The sequence below is a fragment of the Denticeps clupeoides genome, chromosome 16 (genome assembly GCF_900700375.1).
Source record: "Denticeps clupeoides chromosome 16, fDenClu1.1, whole genome shotgun sequence".
In the NCBI taxonomy this organism is placed as follows: Eukaryota; Metazoa; Chordata; class Actinopteri; order Clupeiformes; family Denticipitidae; genus Denticeps; species Denticeps clupeoides.
In genome coordinates, this window is record NC_041722.1 from 19,883,772 (window position 1) to 19,909,007 (window position 25,236).

Sequence of the window (25,236 nt, forward strand, 5' to 3'; positions counted from 1 at the left end):
CATCAGAGACTGAAAAATACTCAGATTTTACCTTCTGCAGGGGCGCGGATGGTCGTGGTGGGAACAGAAACACGGACAACACATGGAGAAATAAGGTTGATAAAAACAGGGCAGGCAGAGGGAGGACCAAAAAAAAAAAAAACCCAAAAGTATTCATGTAATGATGCATAAATAATACCAATAAAAGGATCCTCTGCATTCCTTGCATTGCGAAGGTGCGGGTGAATGGTTATGAGTGAAGATTATAAATGACACATAAAGGGAAGGATGCCGGATCATTCCGTAACCACTTAATTCCCATGAGCGATTAACTGGAAATGTAAATACGTTGGAATATTATACCCATATTAATTGATTAAAAGTTGTTTTTTTTTATTGAGGCCGCTACTAGTTAAGATTTAGTCGGGTTATAGATCAGCTCGGTTCACAGTCTTACCGAATGAGTTTAACTTCTTTGCTCTAAGGAGGAAAGGCGGGAGACAGAAATGGCCTGAAAGGGAGTAATTTAGCTGCGTGGCGACCGTGCGGCAACTCATTCACATGTGTGCAACCGGCCTGGGGGTGGAGGGGGGAAAAAAGACTGGATTTAAAAGTGCAGGCCCCTTTTCCCAGAGGAATTACGCCTCTGATCGTTCAAGCCAAAACAGAAACCTCTCAGACACGCGCGCACGCGGAAAATCCCGGAGCGATCCGGGATCGCAGCCGGACCGTGTCTGGATCGACTCCCGTTCCCTATGGGGTTTATACGGCCGTCACTATAAAAACACGACCTTAGCCAACTTGAAGCCCATTTAAACACCCCCTCTTATGACAATATATGTATATCATATGACATTACACAGGGCTAGACAATAAAACTGTCATGACTGGGCATATTGTCATCAGATTGAACATGTAATCGGTGGTAGTGGCCTAGTGGGTAACACACTCGCCCATAAACCAGAAGACCCAGGTTCAAACCCCACTTACTACCATCGTGTCCCTGAGCAAGATCCTCCCTGTAACTACTGATTGTAAGTCGCTCTGGATAAGGACGTCTGGTAAATACTGTAAATGTAAAGGTTTTTATGCATAAAACATAATTCCTTCAATTCTTCGTGTTGGGACAGATAACCGCTGTCATCTTGGACCTGTTATCGTCACTATTAAAACTATCATAAACTGAGGTGCCCTGGACACAGAAACCTCCAACATGGACAGCAGGTGGTGCTGTTGCCTTTGCCGTAAAAACCTCTCCATCCCCCCCTTTCGTCTTCGCTCTTCCTTCGCTTTTTTTTCCCTCCCTTTTTTAAAGGTCACGCCAATGAAAACAGCATGACTCAGTAAATTCTACGGGCCGGTTTCGCCATATTTCATTACCGATCATGACACACGGGACAAGCGCGGACGAGTCACGTCCTCGCGACCTCCACCTCTGTAACCCTACCCCCCGGGCGGGCTAAATTTAGCCCGGCGCTCGGCCGACCCCGGGGCCGAGAACACCAACCTTGCTGGCTTTAAGGACGCGGATCTGCTCCTCGTTGACCGTGTCCTTGTTCTTCTCCAGGAAACCCTCGCACTGGTACTCCACCTGCGGGGACGGAGCAGCGGGTCACCATCACGCCCTCGACCCGCGACCTCGTTCTCGTTTGGCGGGGCCGAGGAAGTGTGTCACGTTGGCTCATTAGGAATTAAGAGGGCCCGACTTGGAGCCAAAGTGACACCGGTGACGGCATTACGGTCCCCGTCGGGCGCGCCAGGTGTGCGCTTGGCGGGAGGGGCCCGTCTGGACCCGGGTCCGCCGGGCCCGACTCGCAGAGGTAACACGAGACTACGGGCTAAAACCGGCACAGGGGATTTCGGGCCGGCCAAGACTTCACTTTCAATATTAGATAAACGTATTAAGCGCACACGCGTCCACTTAGTACAAAAAAAAAAAAAAAAAAAAAAAACGTCCGCGTCCGCCGATTCTGCTGCACGCTCGATACCTTGTCGGCAAAGTGCTGAATGATGAAGGCTTTGTTGGACATCCGCGGCTTCTCGAATAGTGCACACGTCTTCAGATGCGTGTTGTACAGCTTCTGGGCCCAGGAGTCGTCAGATCCCTTGGGCATCTGGAGGGGAGAGAGAGAGAGATAGAGAGAGAGAGAGAGAGAGAGAGAGGGGTCAGCGAATCGATGGAGAGCCGGGTCGGTGACGACGAAGACGCGCGCGGTCCCACCTTGCATTCTTCGTCCAGGAGGTCCAGGACGCCCATCTTGGCCTCGATGAGGTTGATGCAAGGCTGGTTGTCGTAGAAGTCGATCAGGGTCCAGGGAATCTGCTCCTTCATGTACTCCTCCTGCTCCAGCTTAAAGACGTGCTGCAGAGAGGAGACGCTTATTTACACCAAGCCCACCGCGGGCCAGTAAATAACCCCAGGAGTTCTGGGAGGTTCTCACCATGTTGAACTGCTGCTGCAGCTTCTCGTTGGCGTAGTTTATGCAGAACTGCTCAAAGCTATTGATCTCGAACGTTTCAAACCTGCGGAAAGGCACAAGAAATGGAAAAATAATTATGAACTACCTTCTGTATTTGCAGGTTATCACTATAGGGTCTATGCAACTAAAGTCCCTCCCTGTAAAGTAATATATAATATTTTCTGGGCCTCCGTTGAAGATCATTACATTTACGCCATTTACCAGACACCCTTATCCAGAGAGACTTACAATCAGTAGTTACAGGGACAGTCCCCCCCTGGAGACACTCAGGATTAAGTGTCCTGCTCAGGGACACGATGGTAGTAAGTGGGATTTGAACCTGGGTCTTCTGGTTCGTAGGCCACTACCGCCCTCGATCCACATATTCCTTAAAACGTAGAAATACTGGCTGACGGGGCACTGGAGACTCACCCGTATATGTCCAGAACCCCTATGAAGGAGTGCTGCTTGACGGTGGTGTGCAGCGCCTTGTTGACGTGGTCCACGATCCAGTTGAAGAGCTTGGCGTAGATGTGCTTGGCCAGGGCGTCGCGGGCGTTGATGGCCTGCAGCTTGGGGACGGGCTTGATGTAGGTTTCCGAGGTCGTCTTCAGCTTCTTGTGGCACAGCCAGTGTGACATGTCCTGATAGGTCACGCCCATCAGCTCACAGAAGGTCAGCAGGTGGCCGTTGTTGGGCTGGCAGAAGGAAGGTGGGACAAATAACGCGCAACACACAGATTTTCAGACGCGCCTCTTGGAAATAAATATTCACGTGGACCAGGGAGGACTCACTGGAATGATGCTGCTGTCGGCATCACGGTCCTTCACTTCCACGTTCCCGAGGTGGAGGATAGCCGCGAGGACTTGGAAGAGTCCCATCTGATATGACTCATTGATTCCTGGTGGGATTTGTAGGATGCATCACGATAGGATTGTAAGATTCATCGTGGAAATTTGTACATATTACAATATAAGAGTTTAAAAGGTCCCATGAAATATTTTTTCTTTTTTGCTTTTCTATCGGTCTTGTTGGTCCCCTAATATTGTATCTGAAGTCTCTTTTTTTTCCCCCCGAAGTTCAGCCTTGGTGCAGAATTACAGCCACTTTGATGGCTGTCCAACAATGATGTTTCACCAGGATGCACCGCTTCAGCGTCTGTAGCTTTAAATGCTAATGAGGAGGAGAGGGGCGGGACGAGAGCGGCCAATAGAAACTGAGCGGACATTTGCACAAATTACATAATCAATACCATCCACCAACCACAATGCTTAGCATACATTTGGAAGCCATGATGGTCGGTGGAGATAATGTTTTAGGGGAGGGGCAGGAAATTCTCTGGGCAAAAAAAGCATGAGAAACAGATGAGCCTTATCAGGGCTCTTAGTTTGTAAACTCAATATTCTATAGAATTCGAACGAGAATTGCTGGTGTCTTCCTCTTGTAAGTTGCTTTGGATAAAAGTGTCTGCTAAATAAAGTAAAGGAGGTAACCTTTCCCCTTATGACATCATAAGGGGAAAGGTTACCTCCCGTTTCTCATGATTTTTCAGTTCCAGATCAGTCCGTCCGAGCTGCCGCACTCTGAATGGCAGAGCAGAATGACTAAAGCACCATTTACACCTATTTTCATGACAGGGGACCTTTAAATCATGAAGGAAGCCAGTACCTAGCAAGGTAAAAGCCTGTCTGGTGGTGGACATCTCCTTGGCATCGTCCACGCCGTCGATGGCAGGGTTCCGGCCCTGCTTGGTGTAGTGGAAATCATTGGCACTGCCTGTGGTGGTGAGAGAGAGAGAGAGATGATCATCTTCACTGGATGATTACTCCACATCTAGCCATCATCACAGACCATACTAATCTCGTAAACATTTACTGGCGTCATGGATAACTACGCACTGATCGGAATGACAGCCTGGACTGTAATGCTTTCCTCTGAGGTCGTCACATGTGACCTTTTCTGCTGAGCTGGAAATACGAGGCCGATATAATGGAGCACAAAGCCCAGACATGAACTAAAGCCCCTAGTGCATGGAATCAGATGCAGGGACACCAGAGCTCAGCAAACAAAGCAGTCTTCATGGATTAAAGAGGAGATGCCCGGTTGCCTGGCAACCCCGACCCGATGGCATGACAACGCCTCCTTCACCAGCACCACCCCCATCCAAAAAAGCATCAGTCCAGGAAGGCAGCTGACGAGGGATAATGCCAGCAGTGTGTGAAGGTGCGAGGAGCGTGATGAGTGAGACTTCAAAAAGGTGTTAATAAGCCGGCGTGGATGAATAAATTGTAGCAGCATTCGAACCCTTCCAGAACTCAAAAAGCACAGGCTTCTATATATACAGGCCAAAAGTTTGGACACACCTTCTCATTCAATGTGTTTTCTTTATTTTCATGACTATTTACGTTGGTAGATTCTCACTGGAGGCATCAAAACTATGAATGAACACATGTGGAGTTATGTACTTAACAAAAAAAGGTGAAATAAGTGAAAACATGTTTTATATTCTAGTTTCTTTGCTCTGGTTACTGCTTTGCACACTCTTGGCATTCTCTCGATGAGCTTCAAGAGGTCGTCACCTGAAATGCTTCTCCAACAGTCTTGAAGGAGTTCCCAGAGGTGTTTAGCACTTGTTGGTCCAGCTCACCCCAAACCATCTGGATTGGGTTCAGGTCCGGTGAAGTACAGAACTCCACATGTGTTCACTACCACATGTGGTGGTAGTAGCCTAGTGGGTAACACACTTGCCTATGAACCAGAAGACCCAGTTTTAAATCCCACTCACTACCATTGTGTCCTTGAGCAAGACACTTAACCCTAGGTTGCTACAGGGGAGGACTGTCCCTGTAACTACTGATTGTAAGTCACTCTGGATAAGGGCGTCTGGTAAATGCTGAAATGTTCATTCATAGTTTTGATGCCTTCAGTGAGAATCTACCAACGTAAATGGTCATGAACATAAAGAAAACACATTGAAAGAGAAGGTGTGTCCCAAACTTTTGGCCTGTGTTGTACATATGTTGGGGGTTTGTTGTCAGTATAATATACAGTGTGTGTGTATTTGTAATCAGAAGGTTGTGGGTTTGAATCCTGAACCGCTGAGGTGCCACTGAGCAAAGCGCCATCCCCACACACTGCTCCCCGGGTGCCTGTCATGGCTGCCCACTGCTCATCAAGGGTGATGGTTAAATACAGAGGACACGTTTCAGTGTTTCACAGTGATAATCACTTCACTTTCATATAACTTTCAAAAAACGATCTAAAACGAATGCGATGAGGCTGAGAATGCATTAAAACATGTTAGGCTGGCAGGGGTGAGGCGGCGAGGGACCTACCCAACTTGAGGGCTTTCAGCTCGGGGAAACGGGAGGCGGCGCAGAGCTGATAGAAGATGTGATAGTTCCTCTCGTCGTCCGCCTAGAAAGCAAGCATATTAACGGCACCGTGAAAAGACACGCCTCAGCCTGCTGGCACGCCCGACCTGGCCGAATATTGAGCACGGTCAAGTGTTTGCTTGCTGTGTCTATTACACATCTAACATATAGACATTAATATATGCAACATGTCTGAAGGCTTTATGTCATTATATAATATCATGTTAAATAAAAACTACTCATGTAGTTAATTCTAAAGCTGGTACTGGAAAAGCACTTATCGGTCTCGTCTCGTCCCTCAGGACGTTCTGGGGCACACTGGGTCACATGTCACCGGGTGCTCTGGGTAACGCCCTTGACCAGGGAAAATGGGGGCGTGCCTTAATTCTCTAGATACACCGCGGGCGTGTGGAGGACTGCAAGTTAGGAGACGCACGGCCTCCGAAGACTGCACATCTCCCCACTAGAGATGCAAAGCACCCATAATGCCGTGCTCCGGGGCACAGGTGCTCGTCCAGGCAGCGACGTGCGGAATGCAGAGACAAGTCAACGCAGGAGCGGCGATGAGGAATGCTGCCGTGGCTCCAGAGCAACGTTCCCCGTCTCCGACAGGAGAAAACAGGAATCCGAGAGTAGGGCAGCGCAGTCCAAGGTCCTCCGTTTCCCTCCGTTCTCGACACGAACGTGACCACGCCCACTACCAACAGCACTTCAATTCCAGCGTTCTAGCAAAGGTGGCCCACACGGAAAACATGGCGCTCAGAACCTGGGTTCCTTGTAGGTCTACGGGCACGAGTCCACGAACAGCTACAGGGCCGCCGCTGACCTTACGTACAGCAGATGTATAAACACACACACACACACACACACACACACACACACACACACACACACACACACACACACACGTATCGTAACCCATACTCCACCCAGGGGTGGAGGGACACACCTTCGTTTCAAACAGTGACATTTCTTCATCAGTGGCAGCTACAGGACCTCAGGAATGTTCCCTTATCAACCACACCGAGCCGTACAGGACTCGTGGTGAGAACACACGAACCTCTATGGGCTGCTGAGAGTAAACACACACACACACACACACACACACACACACAGCAGTAGTACTAGGAAAACTTGGGTGGACTTCAGGAACACAAGGCTGCCTCACACAAGCCCAGTCAGCTCTTCCGCTCACTTCTCCAGTCGGGCGCGGTGGTTTGAAGAAACGTATCCTCAAAACCAGTGAAACACACACACACACACACACACAGACACACACACACAAAAAAAAAAAAACAAGCCGGACAGCGCAGCCCTTGTCTTGGTCAGTGCAGCAGCCGAGACCTTTCCGTTTGGTCCAGGCCAGCCATAGTCCCCCTTCAGCTGCTCCAGACAGGGGTCGCCACAGCGGACCAAAACAAAGATTTGGCAAAAGTCTTACCCCCCATTTACCCAGACTTGGGGCGGACACCAAGAAGCACACAGTCACACGCGTCCCCATTGGCTGGGTTAAATTACACCTGAACATGTAAAATTTATGACTTTTGTAATGAAATACACAAATACTGAAAATATGAACACATGAAATAACTGCAACAAATGTAAAATATTTTCTGATGTTTAAGACAATGGGATGGCATGTGCCTCCATCCCACACTTCGTTATTAAAATTGTACATTTCGCAAGGAATTGAATAATAATAAAATGTTTGACAGATTGATCCCAAAGGGAAATTTAGGAGAAAAAAAAAAATGTATTCTGGCATTTTATCTGATCTTGCCGGCATGCAACAGGGAAGAAGGTTCCGGTAGAAAAGCGGGCGGCTCACCTGAAACACCACTCTGGATTTCTCCAGCAGGTACGTCCTCATGTTGGCGCCGATGATGTGGTACCGCTTGTCGAATCCGATCTCGATGTACTTGCCGAAGCGGCTGCTGTTGTCGTTTCTGGTCGTCTTGGCGTTTCCTATGGCCTAATATCACAATAAAATGAAAAAAATTACAACCGTTTCAGCATGGCCGTATTATAACGAGCGTTGAGAGGACGGCTGCCGAATTCGGCGCGGTGGGTTCATCCAGTTGGAGAATGTGGGATGGTGAGGTGCATGTAACGTCCATCAGAACCGCCCGCGTGTGCCTCTGCGGCCGCTTCCGCAGCGCCGGTGCATGCTGGGAGTCGGGTCAGCAGCTCCAGAGGGAAAGGCGGGGGGGGGGGGGGCGCTTAAACTCGTAACCCACTGCAGGGGAATTAAGGCTCTAAAAATAGGCCGGTGGTTGTGCCAGCGAGGATGATGGATGTAAACAGAGAACCGGGGGTGGGGTGGGGGGGCAATGAAGCTGAATGAAGGAGGGGACAATTAACGGGGACTAAAAAGCCCAACGCTCCTAAAATCTTCGCTTCGGAGCGGGCACGGGATCTGGAATCGTGGTGACAGCTGCACTAACAGCGGGATGCTGGGAAACGACAGGACTTCAACCAGGCAGCTCTTTTGTCTTTAAACCATCACACACACTTTAAACCATCGATGCAATTTGCAGCGATGGGGGACGGGGACGCGGTGCGAGGACGTGCTGTGAAAGGGTCCAGTAAATCAGCGTGGACGTAAGACGATAGTCTGAGAAAAATCTCCTCCCCCTCCATCACAACCACCGACACCGTGCATGCTGTGCATTCTGGGACTTCTCATCCCCTTAATGGACTCCAGAGTCCAACTCGAGGCCTGGAATCTCAACGTACGAACATCTACAGGCCATGCTGTGGGTGGAAAGCGAATTTGCCCATTTGATTTGATTTATTTATCCGGAAGCCACGGCTAATTATGGATCAGCAATTACAGAGATGTCTTCAAGCGGGGAAACCATCGGTATAAATCATTAAAATGTTCCGATAAAGGCATCCGTGTCAAAGGTCACGATCCCCTGCCAGTCATTCATACACAAGTACGGCCGCAGTCTCTCGTAAAAATGTAAGCTGCGTGCGAACAGCCCGGTGAATCGCTACTGTTCCCATGGCAACGTCGAGTGACAGCTGACGCAGAGGTACAAAAGCAGCTTTGCTGCCAAAATATGGCCGCTGATCAGGAACAGGTTGGGAAGGTGTCATGATTTCTGAAACGGCGGGCGGATTTAGACCGCGAGGGGCGGAGGGGAGCTGACGCAGCCACTTCCGCTGGAGTTGGCCAAGAACAGAGTCATCAGAGCCATATGGCAACTCACACACACACACACACCCACACACTGTGTGTGATTTAGAAGCGGATGGATTCAGAAGAGACGGATTCAGAGCCTCCGCTACTCACAGTTTACACCCTGAATACTCATCGAAGGGACGTTGTACGGATTGTTGTACATTGCTGTACGGATTTGGACACGTTACCTGGTGTCTCTGGAGCACATGGTCACTAAGTCTGCACAACAGCAGCCGCAGCAAAATAAATAAATAAATAAATAAGGTCTCACCTCCATGATGGGGTTCGACGCCAGAACCTTCTCCTCCACGTTGGCCTCACTCGCCGAGCCACTGACCGTGGCAAAGTAGCGCATGGCATATTTCGCCGAGACCGTCTTACCCGCACCAGACTCGCCACTCACGATGATGGACTGATTCCTCTCATCCCTGATTGGACAAAAGAAAAAAATATGTTACTTGTCCGCCAAAAACACAATAGTCTTAAAAAAAAAAAAAAAGAACATTTTTATATATGCACATATAGCATAAATAAAACTGGTCAGAAACTGAATTCAAAAGTAGAAAACACAAATGTTGTGTGAAATGTTATATTCTAAATGTGCGTGTTATATATATATATATATATATATATGATGATGTATGATGATGATGTATGGCTGACTGGTCCTGAAAGTCACAAATATGGCATTTCAAATTATTACAATAGTACTTACCTAAAAAATGTTCATTTATACATATTTGGTATTTAAAAATATAACACACACACACAGTAACACATCAATATACTGTTAAGAGGTGTGACCCACAATGTCCTTGTGTTTGTGTATGTAGTGAAGCTGCATGTCTGATTCTCCTCCTGAGCGAGAGTCAATGGAGCGAGAGAGGAAGAGAGAGAGAGAGAGAGAAAGAGAGGAGGGGCTATTTCTGGCTCCGCCGCAGCACCGGTGTTGTAATGACCTACAAACCGCACCTTCGCGCAAAGAGAGGCGACGGCCACGCGTCGCGGGACACATACCTGGCCATCTGCTTATACGCCTCCTCCGCCACGGCGAATATGTGCGGGTCCATGTCGCCCATGTTCTGACCACTGTAGGCATTGATGATGTCGGCCCCATAGATGGGCAGCGTCTCGTATGGATTAATGGCGACCAAGACGATACCTGAACGGTAAAAAAATAAATAAATAAAAAATGAACGAAAGCTGGAAGCAACAGGCGCAGGAGCTGGAGAAGGCCTGAAAGGGCCGGAGGAGGGCGTTTACCACAGTAGGTGTAGATGAGCTTGGAGTCGATGAAGCGCACTTTGAGGTTGTGGAGGACGGCCGGCTCGTGGAGGTAGCTGAGAGCCGTGAGGTCGTTCTCGCCCACCAGGATGTCGGGGTTCCGGAGGTGGGGCAGATTCTTGGTTTTGGGGTCCAACTTGTATTCAAGATCCTGAAATTTCCACAACGCGCCGTGAGACTCCCCCACCTGGGCGTGGCTACAGTTTCAGTTAACTTGCTGCCACCCAAACCTTAAAATAAACGGACCACGACCGGAAACGAAATAGTCCGTTATGGGCGAAATACGATCACACTGGCAACAATGGTGGGGCAGTGGTGGCCTAGCGGTTAAGGAAGCAGCCCCGTAATCAGAAAGTTGCCGGTTCGAATCCCGATCCGCCAAGGTACCACTGAGGTGCCACTGAGCAAAGCACCGTCCCCACACACTGCTCCCCGGGCGCCTGTCATGGTGCCCACTGCTCACTCAGGGTGATGGTTAAATGCAGAGGGCAAATTTCACTGTGTGCACCGTGTGCTGTGCTGCTGTGTATCACAAGTGACAATCACTTCACTTTCACTTGTAACAATGCAGCCGGTACTCGAGCGAGCGGCTTCCTGGAGTTCATGGACGAGATGTATTAAAAAGCCGCGTCCCGGCCTGCAGCAAAGCAGCTCGTAAATAACGCTGCGAGCGCATGCAAGTGGCGGCACGCGATTCGTTTACCGCAACAGCTGTCGACCCCGCCCCCCAACCCGCAGAGCCCACACCGCATCTCCGCCGCTCACCTTTCCATCCTCCAGCTGGAGGTGCAGCACGCTGTCGGCCGCCTTGTAGTCCTTGAGAAGCTCGGCAGACTTCCACACCTCCTCCGGGTCGGGGATCCACACCCGGGCATACTGTGCAACAGAACACACACACACACACACATCAGCAAACAGAACGTGAGGTACATGCAACACGTCAACAGCCTCTGCATACCGAATGCAACGCACGTATTAATAACAATGGCCGCCTTTCAGATGTTACGAGACTTGAACACCGGGAGGCCGTGCCGTGTTCAGGACCGAGGAGGGACGCGCACCCAGACAGCCCGAGGAATGCTGTAAACCCGGGACCCTGGCAACCGCATTCTTCCTGCTGCTCCTCGGCGCGGGAGTCAGCTGACACGGAAGCATGTGAAAATCATTGATTCGAGGGAGCAGCGCGGTCACATGGGTGGAGGGGCCACCAAGAACACCGTGACGGCCCGCTCGGGCTGGTACGACCGACCAGGCTTCCCGTGGAACGATCACGCAGGTTCCTCCTGACAAAGCGCCATCAACATATGTCTTTATAGCACTTCCACAGCCGCCCTACAGTATATATTGGTTATAGGGCCACAACTATCGAATATATTTGGAATCGACTATTCTGTAGATTTTTACCGATTAATCGATGAATCGGATAAAATCATACCTTTTTAGATTTTTAAACAACTCTATCAAATACTGTTATGCAACATGAAAATCCTCTTAAAATGAGCAAGCAATTGGCTGTTATTACTCACAAAAAAAGCCCATTGAAATCAACCTTTTTGAGAAACATTCATGATGCACATGAAAAAAAAAAACTATGAAACACAGGTTAGCCTGTTCGTCCTTAGTTATATTCAGAAAATCCGGCTTTTTTTTCCCAGGATATTTTCTTTTACTAATTTTTCTTTCTATTTGTGTCCTGTTAAAATGAGGAACTACGACTGCAAATGTGCCCAGTAGAGGGTATGTTGTATGTTGTCCATTATCGCTCCTTCTTCTACCACTGGAGAAGTTCACTTACGACCGTAACCATAGATTGGACAGCTGATGTAATGCCGGGTTCTTTTTAATTCCTAAAACGACCCAAAAATCCCGGAACGTAGCGGAGCTGAAGGGAATCCAGGCCACGCCGAAGGTCGCGGGAAGTTATCATCCGACTGCGGCGGGAAACTAGACGGGGTCGCATCGGCCCAGGCCGGTGGGGACGAATGGGACGTGGCCCAGTCCACCCCCCTCACGGCCACCGTACTCCTGGATGCCGGGGGAAACGTGCCGTGGACCTCCAGAGAAGATCTGAGGCTCTGCGCGTTGCGGCTGAGGCCGTGTGTCCTTGTGGGCGGACGTTCGTGGACCCGTAATAAAACAAGATGGACGCCGCACCCCGACCCCGACCGAAACACCAATTATTCAAACGCCGCTGCGTTTCCATGGAGACGGCCTGCCTCTGGGGGAAAATATCACCAACGTACATCTCAACCGAAACACCCGACTGGAATGTGGGGGAAAAAAAAAAAAAAAAAAAAAAAAGACCAGATTAATAATCTGATTAAATCTTATAAAACTATTTATACGGTTCTTAGGATCTGTGTTTCGGCCAGGGGTGGCAGAGATGTTCTCACAGCGCCAACGTCTCCGGTCCGGTCCGTGCAAACTCCTGGTCGTGCACGCAAATCAGCTGATTCCAAACGGGATTTTGTTCGCAGTGATCATGGTTCCAGTTCGTTTTTCATTATGGGCACAACTTTTTTAAAAATTCCGGGTCTCAATGCTTATTTATTTGATCCGTTTTTATGTTCATTTCAAACGTGAAGCACTTTTATTTTACAAAAGGAAGAATGTGTAAAAATGTGAAAGTGTCTTATTTACATGTAAATGGTTTACAAAAGTAAATGGTGAACAGGTCCCCCCCCCAATCCACGCCACAATGACAGTCTTTAGGTGAATAAATAATTTTACAACGGAAAACGTGGAATTCAGAGGAATTAAAAATGGGAAAACTGATTTTCTGGGGCCCTACAGTTAGTTGTGGTCGGTTTGTACGTCAGACGCGTGCCCCCCAACTGAAGAACCCGCTTCGCACCCCGGACCGGCGAGACGTGGTTTCTACACCTCATCCCATTCCCAGCAGCCGCCAGCGGCTTGTCTCGTGGCAGCCAATCAACGGGACCAATTTGGCACGGGGGAATAAAGCGGCGGGGAGCACCGACACGCAGCCGCCAAACCCGGACCTTGTAACTAGACCCCCACGATGCCACGCCCCCCACCAACAGACAGCAGGGTTAAAAATAACGTCCACGCGTGAACTCAGGTCACCTGCTGCACCTGACGACACAAGAAGAGCAGTTCATACATCATTCCTTTGGTATGAAATAAATGGGCGTTACTGTTCAAAGGAACATATGCATATTGTAGGAGTCAAATCGAACAGAAACACCGTACTCCTGCGCCTCGTACCGCGGTCGCCAGGGGAAACGTGCCGTGGACCTCCAGAGAAGATCTGACAGTCCCCACACACTGCTCCCCGGGCGCCTGTCATGGTGCCCAAGGGTGATGGTCAAATGCAGAGGACACGTTTCACCGCGTTACCGTGTGCTGTGCCGCAGTGTCTCACAACGGCAATCGCTTGACTTTCACCTACTTGCGATTGACGGATCATTTGTGACGAACGCTATACGAACTTTACTTTGTACCACAATTCACAAACAGTCAAGTGGCTTTTAGCTCTTCACAAGCACGGAACCGGAGGGCAGGAATTACCGGGGTTTACTGGCGGCTTATCCCGGTCCAGTGAAACACACCTCCTCTCGGTTACTAATGCCCCCCACACACACACACACACGTCCATCCATGTGGCGCATCCAAGTGTGAAATTAATCACTTGATATTATTATTAATAATAATAATAATAAAGAGCGGGGTCAGTGGTGGTCTAGCAGTTAAGGAAGCGGCCCCCGAATCAGAAGGTTGCCGGTTCGAATCCCGATCCGCCAAGGTGCTACTGAGCAAAGCACCGTCTCCACACACTGCTCCCCAGGCACCAGTCATGGCTGCCCACTGCTCACCAAGGGTGATGGTTAAATGCAGAGGACATGTTTCACTGTGTGTCAATCACTTCAGTAAAAAAAAAAAAAAAAGAGCAGTTTTTAATGAACCAGCTTCCTGTTTGTTTGTGGAGGTGTAAGACACTGTCCCTCCAGGTGAGCGAGTCCGTGTTCTGACATGAAGGGGTCACCGTGAGAGGAGGTGACGGTGGCACGGGCCGAACTGAAGCAGCGTTTTGCACATCGGTTCACGACCCAAAAGACAGAGAATTAACCCCGTAAAAACCCGGCAGCTTTCGCGTTAGACGTCACCACACGTCACCCGGGTCCCACAGTGACGTGACGGCTCTTACTTGCGGACTCTCGTCATGCGCCCGGACAATTTACAGCTTCACGCCGGTTTCTGAGTGACACTGAGTGGTCACATCATCCGGGAGGCGGTGGCGGCCACCACGAGCTCACAGTCCGCGGGAGCAGAGCGAATCCAGCACGAACGCCACGCCGGCTCATCACATGACAGACGGTCATGTGAGAGTCTGCTGCCTCCGTCCCTGCACAGCGGCCTCCGCCCCGCACACGTTCCCCTCCGGTCGCCCGTAGCAACGGGCACATTCGCTTTCAACGTCGCATTCTTCCAATTAATTCAAATACAAATTCTAACTTTATTTGTCACGAACACAGTCATACACGATATGATATGCAGTGAAATGCTTTAGCGACTGCTATAGACCTCAACATATATAATGAACCAATATGCAAATATTGCAAGCATAAAGACATAAAAAAGTGTAATATTTGGTTAACATAAAATATGTGTAACAGGTAGGGTGAAGGTGTACAAATGAGTGAAAGTTAATGTATAAAGATAAAAAAAAACAACAACGGTTACCAACGTTTCATATTCAGAAGGACATAAAAATCCCCCGGAACGTGCACCGGGAATCCTCCCCACCACCAGCAAGTACACGTTCGTTTTATCAAATTCATAAAACGTAACCGGACCGGACACAGAACGCAACCAAATTCGCTCGGACTTACTTTCAAAAACATAAAATCCAACTCCTGGTTCATCTTCGCACCATAACTGCGCCCTCACTTCACACGGACGGGCCGGCGAGGGTCCTTCCCTCTCGTCCGTCTCGGCTCGTACCGCGGCCGAACAATGGTCCCGTTCTGCCAGCGAGCCGCGGCGTAACCGTCCCTCGGTCTAGACCGGGCCCTCAGTACATCACATGAGAGGCGGAATAAAGGATTTATTTAAAACCTGACGATGAGCGAGCGAGCCAGGGGCCTGGGAGTGACCGGAACTTTATCCTCGGGTTATATATTCAGCACATATACATGCACACATGTTCAAACGTTTCCTAATACATTTGAACCGAACTTACTACTAAATTAATTTAGAAATTTCCAGATTTGAGCCTTGTTAGCGCAGTAGGTAGCGCATCAGTCTCATAATCTGAAGGTCGTGAGTTCGATCCTCACACAGGGCAGTGTTTGATTTTGCAGGGGCTGCGGTGGCCTAGCGGTTAAGGAAGCAGCCCCAAAATCAGAAGGTTGCCGGTTCGAATCCCGAGGTGCCACTGAGCAAAGCACCGTCCCCACACACTGCCCCCCGGGCGCCTGTCATGGTGCCCACTGTCACCAAGGGTGATGGGTTAAATGCAGAGGACAAATTTCACTGTGTGCACCGTGTGCTGTGCATCACAAGTGACAATCACTTCACTTTATCGCTTTTACACTTTAGATTCATTGCTTTGTTAATGTTAATCGCAAAAAATGTTCTCTAATAAGCAATAAAGTGGAATGCGGCATCATTCTCCGTCTCCATAACGTCACGGTTCCGTGAGAATGGAGAACTCTTGCAATAAATGCTTCAGGTGAACCGGAATTTGGTCAATTTGAAAATATCTTATAGTCTGAGCATCCGTTCAGAATCTACACAGAAGATGAGAAGGTCCTGCTGCTGCTGCGTTCCCACGGCTGAGACGGGCAGGAAGAGCGGAGACATTCTTCCTCCTGCTCAGTCAATGGAGGTTTCTCTCCCTCCGACCGTGGTGGCACAAAGGCCGATGTGTTCCCAGGAGTCGGGCTTTCGAACCGCCACAATCCGACCTCTAACCCAGTCACAGTCACGGGGTCAGCAGCTGGCCGGGACGCGTCCTTTCCCCCGGCCCGGTACCAGAGGAGGCGGGTCACCTGCTCGGCGCATCTCTCCCCACGCGCCGGGGATGGTCCAGGCCGGGGGACGAAACGGGGACCTGGGTTAGATCACTCCGGCCTGGACCATCCCCGGCGCGTGGGGAGAGAGGAGGCGGGTCACATTCTTGGCGCTCCAGGAGAGGAGCTTGGCACGTCTCTCCCCGAGCACCGGGGACAGTCCAGGCCGAAGTGACCTCGCCCTGGTCCCTGTGTCGGTATCAGAGGAGGCGGGTCACCTACTCGGAGAGGAGCTCGGCACGTCTCTTCCCGCGCACCTGGGATGGTCCAGGCTGGAGTGACCTCGCCCAGGTCCCAGTGTCGATCCCCCGGCCCGGCATCAGAGGAGGCGGGTCACCTGTTCGGCGCTACAGGAGAGGAGCTCGGCACGTCTCTCCCCGCGCACCGGGGACGGTCCAGGCCGGAGTGACCTCGCCTTGGTCCCCGTGTCGATCCCCCGGCCCGGTATCAGAGGAGGCGGGTCACCTGCTCGGTGCTACAGGAGAGGAGCTCGGCACGTCTCTCCCCGAGCACCGGGGACAGTCCAGGCCGGAGTGACCTCGCCCTGGTCCCCATGTCGGCATCAGAGGAGGCGGGTCACCTGCTCGGCGCTACAGGAGAGGAGCTCGGCACATCTCTCCCCGCGCACCTGGGATGGTCCAGGCCGGAGTGACCTCGCCCAGGTCCCAGTGTCGTCCATGGACCGCCCGGGTCCTGCTGGATGCTGAGGCGACACGCCCTGGCGCGCAGGGCCAGGCCCGGGTGACGTCACAGCGCCGCCCGTCCGCAGCATCACAACACCCCGCGTCCACAGAGATGCTTCGCATTCATTTCATCCGTATTTTCGGCAAAACGAAGGCCGGAGACGTTCCGCGTCGCGGCAAATAACGAATTTCTGCATCGAAATCGACAGATGCGCATCCTGCAGCAGTGTGTGTGTGTGTATGTGTGTGTGTTTATAGAAATAATATGAAACGGGCGATGTAAAAAGGGCCAGTTCGTTCGTTCGTTCATTCATTCATTCGGCGCCGCCGTGATTTGAGATTTTCTGCTGGTGCAAAAAAAAACAAAAAAACAGATGCGACAGAGAGAGAGAGAGAGAAGGAGAGGGACGACATGAACGTTACCTTTGTGTAGAGCTCCGACGCTGCCATGACGGTGCGATCCTCTCTCCGGTCCGCGCCGGACTCTCCGACCGACGGCTTTTAGTCCATAGAATCCGGCGCCGCGGCAGCCCGACAAAAACAAAAAAAAAGAGAAACGTGCCTATTTCCTCCGCCCCCTGTGCATTCTGGGTACGAAGCGAGCTGAGCGGGACGCGGCGGCGGGTGTCCGGGGCGCGGATCTTTAAACCGGCGCCGGTCTGCCGCCCTGCGGTCGCGCCGCGCACCGAGTCGGCAGCTCTGCGTACGCACGCAAAAAAACAAAAAAAACACCAAAAAAATGTTTTGTACAATTCTACTATTCTGTTCTCTTCTATTCTTATTGTATATATTTATTCCTCTTGTTCCTCTTGCTGCATCGAGCAAGTTTTCGAATTTCCCTCGGAATAAATAAAATTCTTTCTTATCTTATCTTAAAAATGCAAATGACCTTTCGCCTTCACTAAAGTCCTGTACTCGGCGGACGTTAAAAGATTTTTCGGCAAAAGCTTTCACAAAGTCGCGCACATGGTCGCTGTTTTTTTTATTATTATTATTTAATCGGTCGCCGCAGCCGCTCGTCCATTTTGACGGTGTGCGATGTTTCAAAATAAAAGTTCCGAAGGGGGAGACGGATGGCGGATTTAATTCACAGCAACACGGCGCCTTTCGGCCTGGGGTTAAAACGTGTAAATCCGTTCACGTCGTGACCTTTCGTGCCCGTGAAAGCGAGAAAGCCGCAGGTAATGGGGTCGGGGTTTAGATTGGGGGGTCGGGCTTTGGCCTTTGGGCTTTTATTTTGAAGCCTCGCACACCGTCAAAAGCGCAGCGACCAGAGTAGCAGAGATTTATTATTATTTATTATTATTATCTTATTATTTCCCAATTTACCGCAAATTATTGGCTGCCGAGCAACGTGAGTGTGTACGTTGACAGACATGCGTGACAGTGGAGAGTTCTGGGTGTTTGTTTGATAAGTAATACTGGTTTATTGACATTATGATCTCCAATTGAAATAAAGTCACATTGTTTATATTTATTACTTACATTTGCATATTTGTAACACTTGAAAATTTTTAGATTTGCAATGTTTGCAATATTGAGGTCGACAGCAGTCGCACAACCATTTCACTGCATATCATACTGTGTATGACTCTGTACGTGACAAATAAAATTTGAAATTGAACATTGAAAGTTTGCACTGATTACAGAAGCAATGAAACTGGCCAAATTCAGATTGGTACTGTCTAGTGCATCAACAGAGAACATCTTTTTTTTTTTTCAAACTTTGTTAATGGTCATTTATTATTCTTTTTTGTAATTTTAGTAAAAAAACAAAAAAAATAAGGAACTTTGTAAATGACACTTGCTGTAAACCGTTTAATTTCACATGCACGCTTTGTTCTTTATGCATAGATGCCGTGGTGTCTGGTGCCCAGAGGTCAGCAGTAGATCCTGGAAGTTGGGGTGGTGGCCATCCACAACTCGGGTGTTTAAAAAAGGCACTTAGTAGCTGCTGTTGAGTTGAGATGTTGTTTTCGCAGCCATTCTGGAGCCACGACTACTTGGCCCAAGTCATACATATTCAGTCCTGTTGGCTACAAAATGTGATGCACTGCTTGTTCCAGCGTGATTTTCTTTCAGCAATTCAAGCTGTAGCAGCTCTTGTTTGGGCCAGACAACATACTGATCGGATGCATGAGCAGAATGTGAAGACTGCTCAGGAAATTTTGGCTGTTTTCTACCCTCCCTGGACGAACGGCACAAAACATCATAAAAGTCTGCTCACATCCCACTCACGACCTTGTTCCGGCAGAAGACACAGGAGCATTAAAACCAGGTCAAACCGACTAAACAACAGCTTCTACCCTGTTGCCATCAGGGCACTTAATGACATTTAATCTATTTTTATTACTTTCAGTTCAATTTCCTTTTCATATACAATCATGTACATGTACTTCACCAAAAAATGATAAACTCAACAACAGTACACTTCCAGCCTTATGCACCTGATCTTTGCACATCTCTGCTCTTTTTGCACATGTTTGTCTGGTCTTGTGTGTCCTGTTTGAAACTTACAAGCATCCTACATGATGTTGTCCAGTTATGTCCTGTTTGGCCTGTTCATTGTACAGAAAAGTTCTACTTTTCTCCTATAGTGTACAGTATTTAAACTTTAGTTTTAGTTAGTATAGTTTAGTTTAGTGTGTATATCCATATATTTTTTGTCTGATTTGATTGCACTAAGGGGGGGGGGTCTGTGTGAAACATATTATTTCAATACACTGTATACTGTGTATATCTTGAATAAAGTTTTCATGTGCAACAAGGTTTCCATCTCACCCTTTAATTCCATATTTTGTATTACATTAGTACATGAAGTGAAGTGATTGTGAAGTGATTGTCACACGTGATACACAGCAGCACAGCACATGGTGCACACAGTGAAATTTGTCCTCTGCATTTAACCCATCACCCTTGGTGAGCAGTGGGCAGCCATGACAGGCGCCCGGGGAGCAGTGTGTGGGGACGGTGCTTTGCTCAGTGGCACCTTGGCGGATCGGGATTCGAACCGGCAACCTTCTGATTACGGCGCCAATTCCTTAAGCGCTAGGCCACCACTGCTATTTGTCTTCTTTTTTAAGCTAGCTTTCTCCTATCCCACTCCATTTTTACACACAGTATTTAAGATGGCTCTTGTACTCGTTCACAACCTGAATGTGACTGTGTAGAAATGCTATGTAGAAACCGCGCCGGCAGGGGGCAGCAGCGGCGGCGGCGGCGTCCGCGCATCACGCCGCGCCGTTGAAATGACCGAGCGGCGTAGAAGGAGTTCGAGTTTCCCGACATGGCGTCGCTGAATGACAGATCGGTTTGGGACGAGGTGGAGGTCTGTTTGTTTCTTTTAACCTCCCTGCCTTTCCTATCCCCCGAGATGTAACGTTTGTTCCGTAACGTCTGTTGTTGTTTTTATTTTAATCGCTCTGGCGGACGCCGTTCCACCTCAGGTCCGCTAGCCGGCTAGCCGATGTAGCCCCCGGTCCGCAGCATGACACAGCGTCTTAGCCCGGCGCAGAAACGCCTATATTTCCCCTGTGAGAACCCCGGTCGGCTTCTTCTACTTAATTTGTAGTAGTTGTGTGTTGAGAACGCGTCGTTTTTTGTCCCGAAGGGTTCGTTGCTCGTGCAAAAAGACGTCGACGCAGCAGCAGCAGCAGCGGAGTTTTTATTTTAATCCGAACCGCCGCCTTCCGCTATTAAACATTCCCCGAGCAGCGAAAACAGGCTGCGTTCTTCTTCGGGCCGGAAGTGTGCGTGTTTTTTATGCGGGCCGAACCGCTGTCGTTTTAACGGCCAGTCTCGCCGCGAACAATGGGCCCTGGCGGCCTAGCGGGCGAGGAAGCGGACCCCTTATCGGAGGGTTGCCGGTTCGAATCCCCGAGCCGTCGCGATTTCACAATGATCCATTCCCTGCGGGATGCGAACTGGTGTTCTGTCGGGTTTTTTTTTTTATAGCGACTGTTCCTGCTAGCTGTGCGACTGAATCTTTTTTTATATAATTATTATACTGTCCATAAAGCACAAGTAGTAAGTTGTGGTAGCTCAGAAACAGCTATCAGATCGTCCTACCCCCAGTGATGAATATTAATTATGACACTTTATTGTCCAAAAAACACAGGTATGTTCTGATAGCTCAGAAACACAAGTGAAATAAAGAAAGAAAGTGAATTGATTGCAGCAGAGCACACAGTGAAATTTGTCCTCTGCATTTAACCATCACTTGAGCAGTGTGGCACCATGACAGGCGCCCGGGGAGCAGTGTGTGGGGACGGTGCTTTACTCAGTGGCACCTTGGCAGCTCGGGATTCGAACCGGCAACCTTCTGATTACGGGGCCGCTTCCTTAACCGCTAGGCCACCCGGTGTCATGGGTGCCCACTCACAATGACCATCACTTTCATTTGGGTAAAATGTATATTCGGAATCGTAAGTTTTGACAGAGTGTGATCTGATTTTGGCGCAGGATGGCATTGGCGAGGAAGTCCTGAAAATGTCCACCGAAGAAATCGTCCAGCGGACGCGTCTGTTGGACAGCGAGATAAAGGTGCGTACTGTGCCGCTCGCACGCACGCTGCTCCGGTTTCCTCGATGTTAAATCGCTCACCGTTGTGGTACTTGCCCAGATCATGAAGAGCGAGGTTTTGAGGGTGACCCACGAGCTCCAGGCCATGAAGGATAAAATTAAGGAGAACACAGAGAAGATCAAAGTGAACAAGACTCTGCCGTACCTGGTTTCGAACGTTATTGAGGTAAGCTACTCGGGCCAACATGCAGTAGTGAGCAGGGGTGTTAGATGTAAAACAATGAACAGAGACTCTCTTCTGGTAGGGTGGTAGTAGCCTAGCGGGTAACACACCAGAGGACCCAGGTTCAAATCCAACTTACTACCATCGTGTCCCTGAGCAAGACACTTAACCCTGAGTGTCTCCAGGGGGGGACTGTCCCTGTAGCTACTGACTGTAAGTCTCTCTGGATAAGGGCGTCTGGTAAATGCTGTAAATGTAAAGGTTCTCCTGCGGTTCTCTGAGCAGAAATATTGTTCTCCATCTGTAGACTTTTGTAAACTTTACCAGAGTTGCAGGGACAGTCCCCCTGGAGACACTCAGGGTTGAATGTCTCGCTCAGGGACACGATGTAAGTGGGGTTCGAACCTGGGACTTTGTGGTCTTCCGCCTCGTAGGAGAGTGTTTTATCCGCTATCGATCGATTTAGATGACGTTAGCATTTGCTCTTGAAATCTGAAATTATTCGGTTCCATTGAAGTTGCTAGATGTGGATCCAAATGACCAAGAGGAAGATGGAGCCAACATTGATCTGGATTCCCAGAGGAAAGGGAAATGTGCCGTCATCAAGACGTCCACAAGACAGGTTCGTTACTGTAAAGGTCGTTTTACATGCTGTATGTCATTAACATTATTTATGTTCCATAAATAACATAACTGTGTGCTACTTTATGCCATTTCATCTTGGTTTTAGACTTATTTCCTCCCTGTAATTGGTCTGGTGGATGCTGAGAAACTGAAGCCGGGTGATCTTGTGGTAAAAAATCCTTTTTGGGACTTTAATTCCATTTTTAATGTCCATTAATGCATAATTACACGCTTTTGACATTTTTTTTTTTTTTCAGGGTGTGAACAAAGACTCCTACCTGATTTTGGAGACTCTGCCCACAGAGTACGACTCGAGAGTGAAGGCGATGGAGGTGGACGAGCGCCCCACTGAACAATACAGCGACATTGGCGGCCTTGATAAACAGATCCAGGAGGTGGAGGGGGGAAAAAAAAAGGAGAGGAACAACGATTCCACTTCTGTGTTCCCTGAACTGACCAAACTCTTCTTCCCCGACAGCTAGTGGAAGCCATCGTTCTGCCGATGAACCACAAGGAGAAGTTTGAGAACCTCGGCATCCAGCCACCCAAGGGGGTCCTGATGTACGGCCCTCCTGGGACGGGGAAAACGCTACTGGCCAGGGCCTGTGCTGCCCAAACCAAGGTCCGTTGTTTGTATGTGTGTGCATGTCTGATTGTTCCAACCCAGGGTGGTACGTATGGCCTCAAACTTATTTTCATCAAAAAAATGCTATTTTATTTATTGCAGATTGTCTGCGATCATGGAGGGTGTGAAATTTGCACAGCCCTTGAACTCTTTATCGGCCCTTTTGGAAACCCTTCATTTATTGCCTCTTCTCTCCTCCCAGGCCACGTTCCTGAAATTGGCCGGCCCACAGCTGGTCCAGATGTTCATTGGTGACGGCGCCAAGCTGGTTCGCGATGCCTTTGCTTTGGCAAAGGAGAAGGCTCCGTCCATCATCTTCATCGATGAGCTGGATGCCATTGGGACAAAACGGTAAGCTTATCGTGCCGAGGCTGCCTTTTTTAACAGCGGGCAGATCTGGTCGACCTTCACGATGTGGCGCATGCACCACGATCTCCAAATAGATTGACAGCGAGAAAGCCGGAGACCGCGAAGTCCAGAGAACTATGTTGGAGCTCCTCAACCAGCTAGATGGCTTTCAGCCCAACATGCAAGTCAAGGTATCCCCCCCCCCCCTCCCCCCCCCCCCCCCCCCCCCCCCCCCCCCAAAGCCTCTAACGTTCAAATGTTTGATCAGTTTTTATTGACGCCCCTCGTGCTGTGCTCAGGTTATTGCAGCCACGAACAGAGTGGACATCCTGGACCCGGCTCTGCTGCGGTCCGGTCGCTTGGACCGGAAGATCGAGTTCCCCATGCCGAACGAAGAGGCGCGTGCGCGCATCATGCAGATCCACTCGCGCAAGATGAACGTCAGGTGGGTTCTCCATTTACTTTTACTTTACTTGGCAGACGCTTTTGTCCAAAGCGACTTACAAGAGGAAGACACCAGCAATTCTCGTACGGTTTCCATAGATTTTGAATTACAAAACTAAGAGCCCCGATAAGGCCGAACTTGTCAGAAAAAAAAAACGTGCTCGGAAAAGTGCTAGATGAAGATTCTTTTTGTTGCGCAGTGTACGTGTGTGTGTGTTAGATTCGTCTGAAATACTTTTTGAACAAGTACGTTTTCAACTGCTTCTTAAAGGTGATAGTAGTCTCGGCTAGTCGAATGGAGCAGGACAAGTTGTCCCACCAGCCAGGGACAACCAAGGAGGACTCATCCAGATTTTAATCTCCGCTCCCGCGTGTTTGTAATTTGTTCTTGTCCTGAGCGGCATCAGTTCATTAATAAATGTCTTCCTCCAGTCCTGACGTGAACTACGAGGAGTTGGCCAGGTGCACGGACGACTTCAACGGCGCCCAGTGCAAAGCCGTGTGCGTGGAAGCGGTAAGTCTCCTCGCGGGCAGCCGAGCTCTCCCTCGGTCCCGTCGCCCGGCCTGGTTTCACCGCAGCTGCCTGTGGTCTCTCGTTCAGGGCATGATCGCGCTCCGCCGCGGCGCCACCGAGCTGAACCACGAGGACTACATGGAGGGCATCCTGGAGGTGCAGGCCAAAAAGAAGGCCAACCTGCAGTACTACGCCTGAGGCCGAGGCGCTTGTGTTTTTGTGTGTGTGTGTGTGTGTGTGTGTGGGGGTCAAGCAGCACGTCTCCATCGGTGGTCCATGGGAAAACAGAAACTGGGCCGTTGTGTAGCAGCTGACCTTGTGTGGTGGATGAAATGGGGCTCCGAATCAGCGTTTGGTGGGTCCTGCCGGAGGCTGCCGTGTTGGCGTACATGTCACGGTTCCTGTATCTTATGGTTCATATATGAATAATAAAAAAAAAAACACATTTACATATTCAATTGGTAATAAGTCTTCTGTGTTCATTTGTCACCTGCACTGACGGTAGAAGACATGAATGTCAGGGTTCCTACGGTCATTTAAAAACCTGGTAAATTTTTTTTCAGGTTTTGGAATACAAAATGAACATTAAAAAGTCGATCCGATTTACATGAATATCTATATGAAGTACATCGCTGCCGTAAGACTGCGTGCGACCTGGTGAGCCTCCTTTTACTTAACTTACACAACGGGGTTGTCACAAATTTAGCTTAACAGTATTTTGGTAGATTTGACATATTTGGTGATTTTTTTTTTTTCTTTCAAATTTGCATGGAAATTTCAGAGAACATGTGGTCATGAAAATTTGCCTTAAGAGTAACTGAAACATCATAGAAATTTCTCTTTTGTAAGAATGTGTAAGAACCCTGAAATTTGCATATAAAACATTGTATAAGAACCTCAACGGGTTAAGATGAATTTATGAATCTGTTGCGTTTG

The 25,236-nt window shown here is 49.3% G+C and overlaps 2 protein-coding genes and 1 non-coding gene across 19 annotated transcripts in view; 2 read left to right on the plus strand and 1 right to left on the minus strand.

The window, feature by feature from the left end:
• Positions 1–17,657, minus strand: part of myo5aa (myosin VAa) — a 37,190-nt gene extending 19,533 nt beyond the window's left edge. For 9 of the 17 annotated variants that reach the window (XM_028956810.1, XM_028956805.1, XM_028956802.1 and 6 more), the window contains exons 1-15: positions 15,137–15,284; positions 11,049–11,159; positions 10,263–10,434; positions 10,017–10,161; positions 9,271–9,427; positions 7,641–7,784; positions 5,774–5,855; positions 4,107–4,214; positions 3,233–3,339; positions 2,871–3,136; positions 2,421–2,502; positions 2,201–2,341; positions 1,968–2,093; positions 1,487–1,570; positions 32–34 (exon numbers count right to left, since the gene is read on the minus strand). In XM_028956810.1, coding sequence (XP_028812643.1) covers positions 32–34; positions 1,487–1,570; positions 1,968–2,093; positions 2,201–2,341; positions 2,421–2,502; positions 2,871–3,136; positions 3,233–3,339; positions 4,107–4,214; positions 5,774–5,855; positions 7,641–7,784; positions 9,271–9,427; positions 10,017–10,161; positions 10,263–10,434; positions 11,049–11,159; positions 15,137–15,169 — 1,761 coding nt within the window. In that variant the 5' untranslated portion in view covers positions 15,170–15,284. Of the gene's footprint in view, positions 1–31; positions 35–1,486; positions 1,571–1,967; positions 2,094–2,200; positions 2,342–2,420; positions 2,503–2,870; positions 3,137–3,232; positions 3,340–4,106; positions 4,215–5,773; positions 5,856–7,640; positions 7,785–9,270; positions 9,428–10,016; positions 10,162–10,262; positions 10,435–11,048; positions 11,160–15,136; positions 15,285–17,424 lie in introns of those variants that run through there. The other 8 variants (XM_028956803.1, XM_028956813.1, XM_028956807.1 and 5 more) reach the window with 4 other exon arrangements.
• Positions 15,519–15,591, plus strand: trnam-cau (transfer RNA methionine (anticodon CAU)). The gene has a single exon. It is a non-coding gene; the product is annotated as a tRNA-Met (tRNA).
• A 2,541-nt stretch (positions 17,658–20,198) lies between the features above and the next one.
• On the plus strand, positions 20,199–24,765 carry psmc3 (proteasome 26S subunit, ATPase 3). The gene is made up of 12 exons (XM_028956898.1): positions 20,199–20,329; positions 21,463–21,543; positions 21,623–21,748; positions 22,263–22,367; positions 22,476–22,538; positions 22,627–22,764; positions 22,848–22,991; positions 23,197–23,347; positions 23,439–23,533; positions 23,642–23,787; positions 24,219–24,300; positions 24,388–24,765. Exons 1-12 carry the CDS (start codon positions 20,288–20,290, stop codon positions 24,496–24,498), a joined length of 1,284 nt encoding a protein of 427 aa, XP_028812731.1. The 5' UTR covers positions 20,199–20,287; the 3' UTR covers positions 24,499–24,765.
• The last annotated feature ends 471 nt before the right edge of the window (positions 24,766–25,236 follow it).

Excerpts from the sequence above, each read along its gene's own strand:
- psmc3 (XM_028956898.1), top strand. The coding sequence starts at position 20,288 with ATGGCGTCGCTGAATGACAGATCGGTTTGGGACGAGGTGGAG. Across the intron at positions 21,544-21,622 it reads TGTTGGACAGCGAGATAAAG|ATCATGAAGAGCGAGGTTTT; the intron begins GTGCGTACTGTG and ends GTACTTGCCCAG. Across the intron at positions 23,788-24,218 it reads TCGCGCAAGATGAACGTCAG|TCCTGACGTGAACTACGAGG; the intron begins GTGGGTTCTCCA and ends GTCTTCCTCCAG.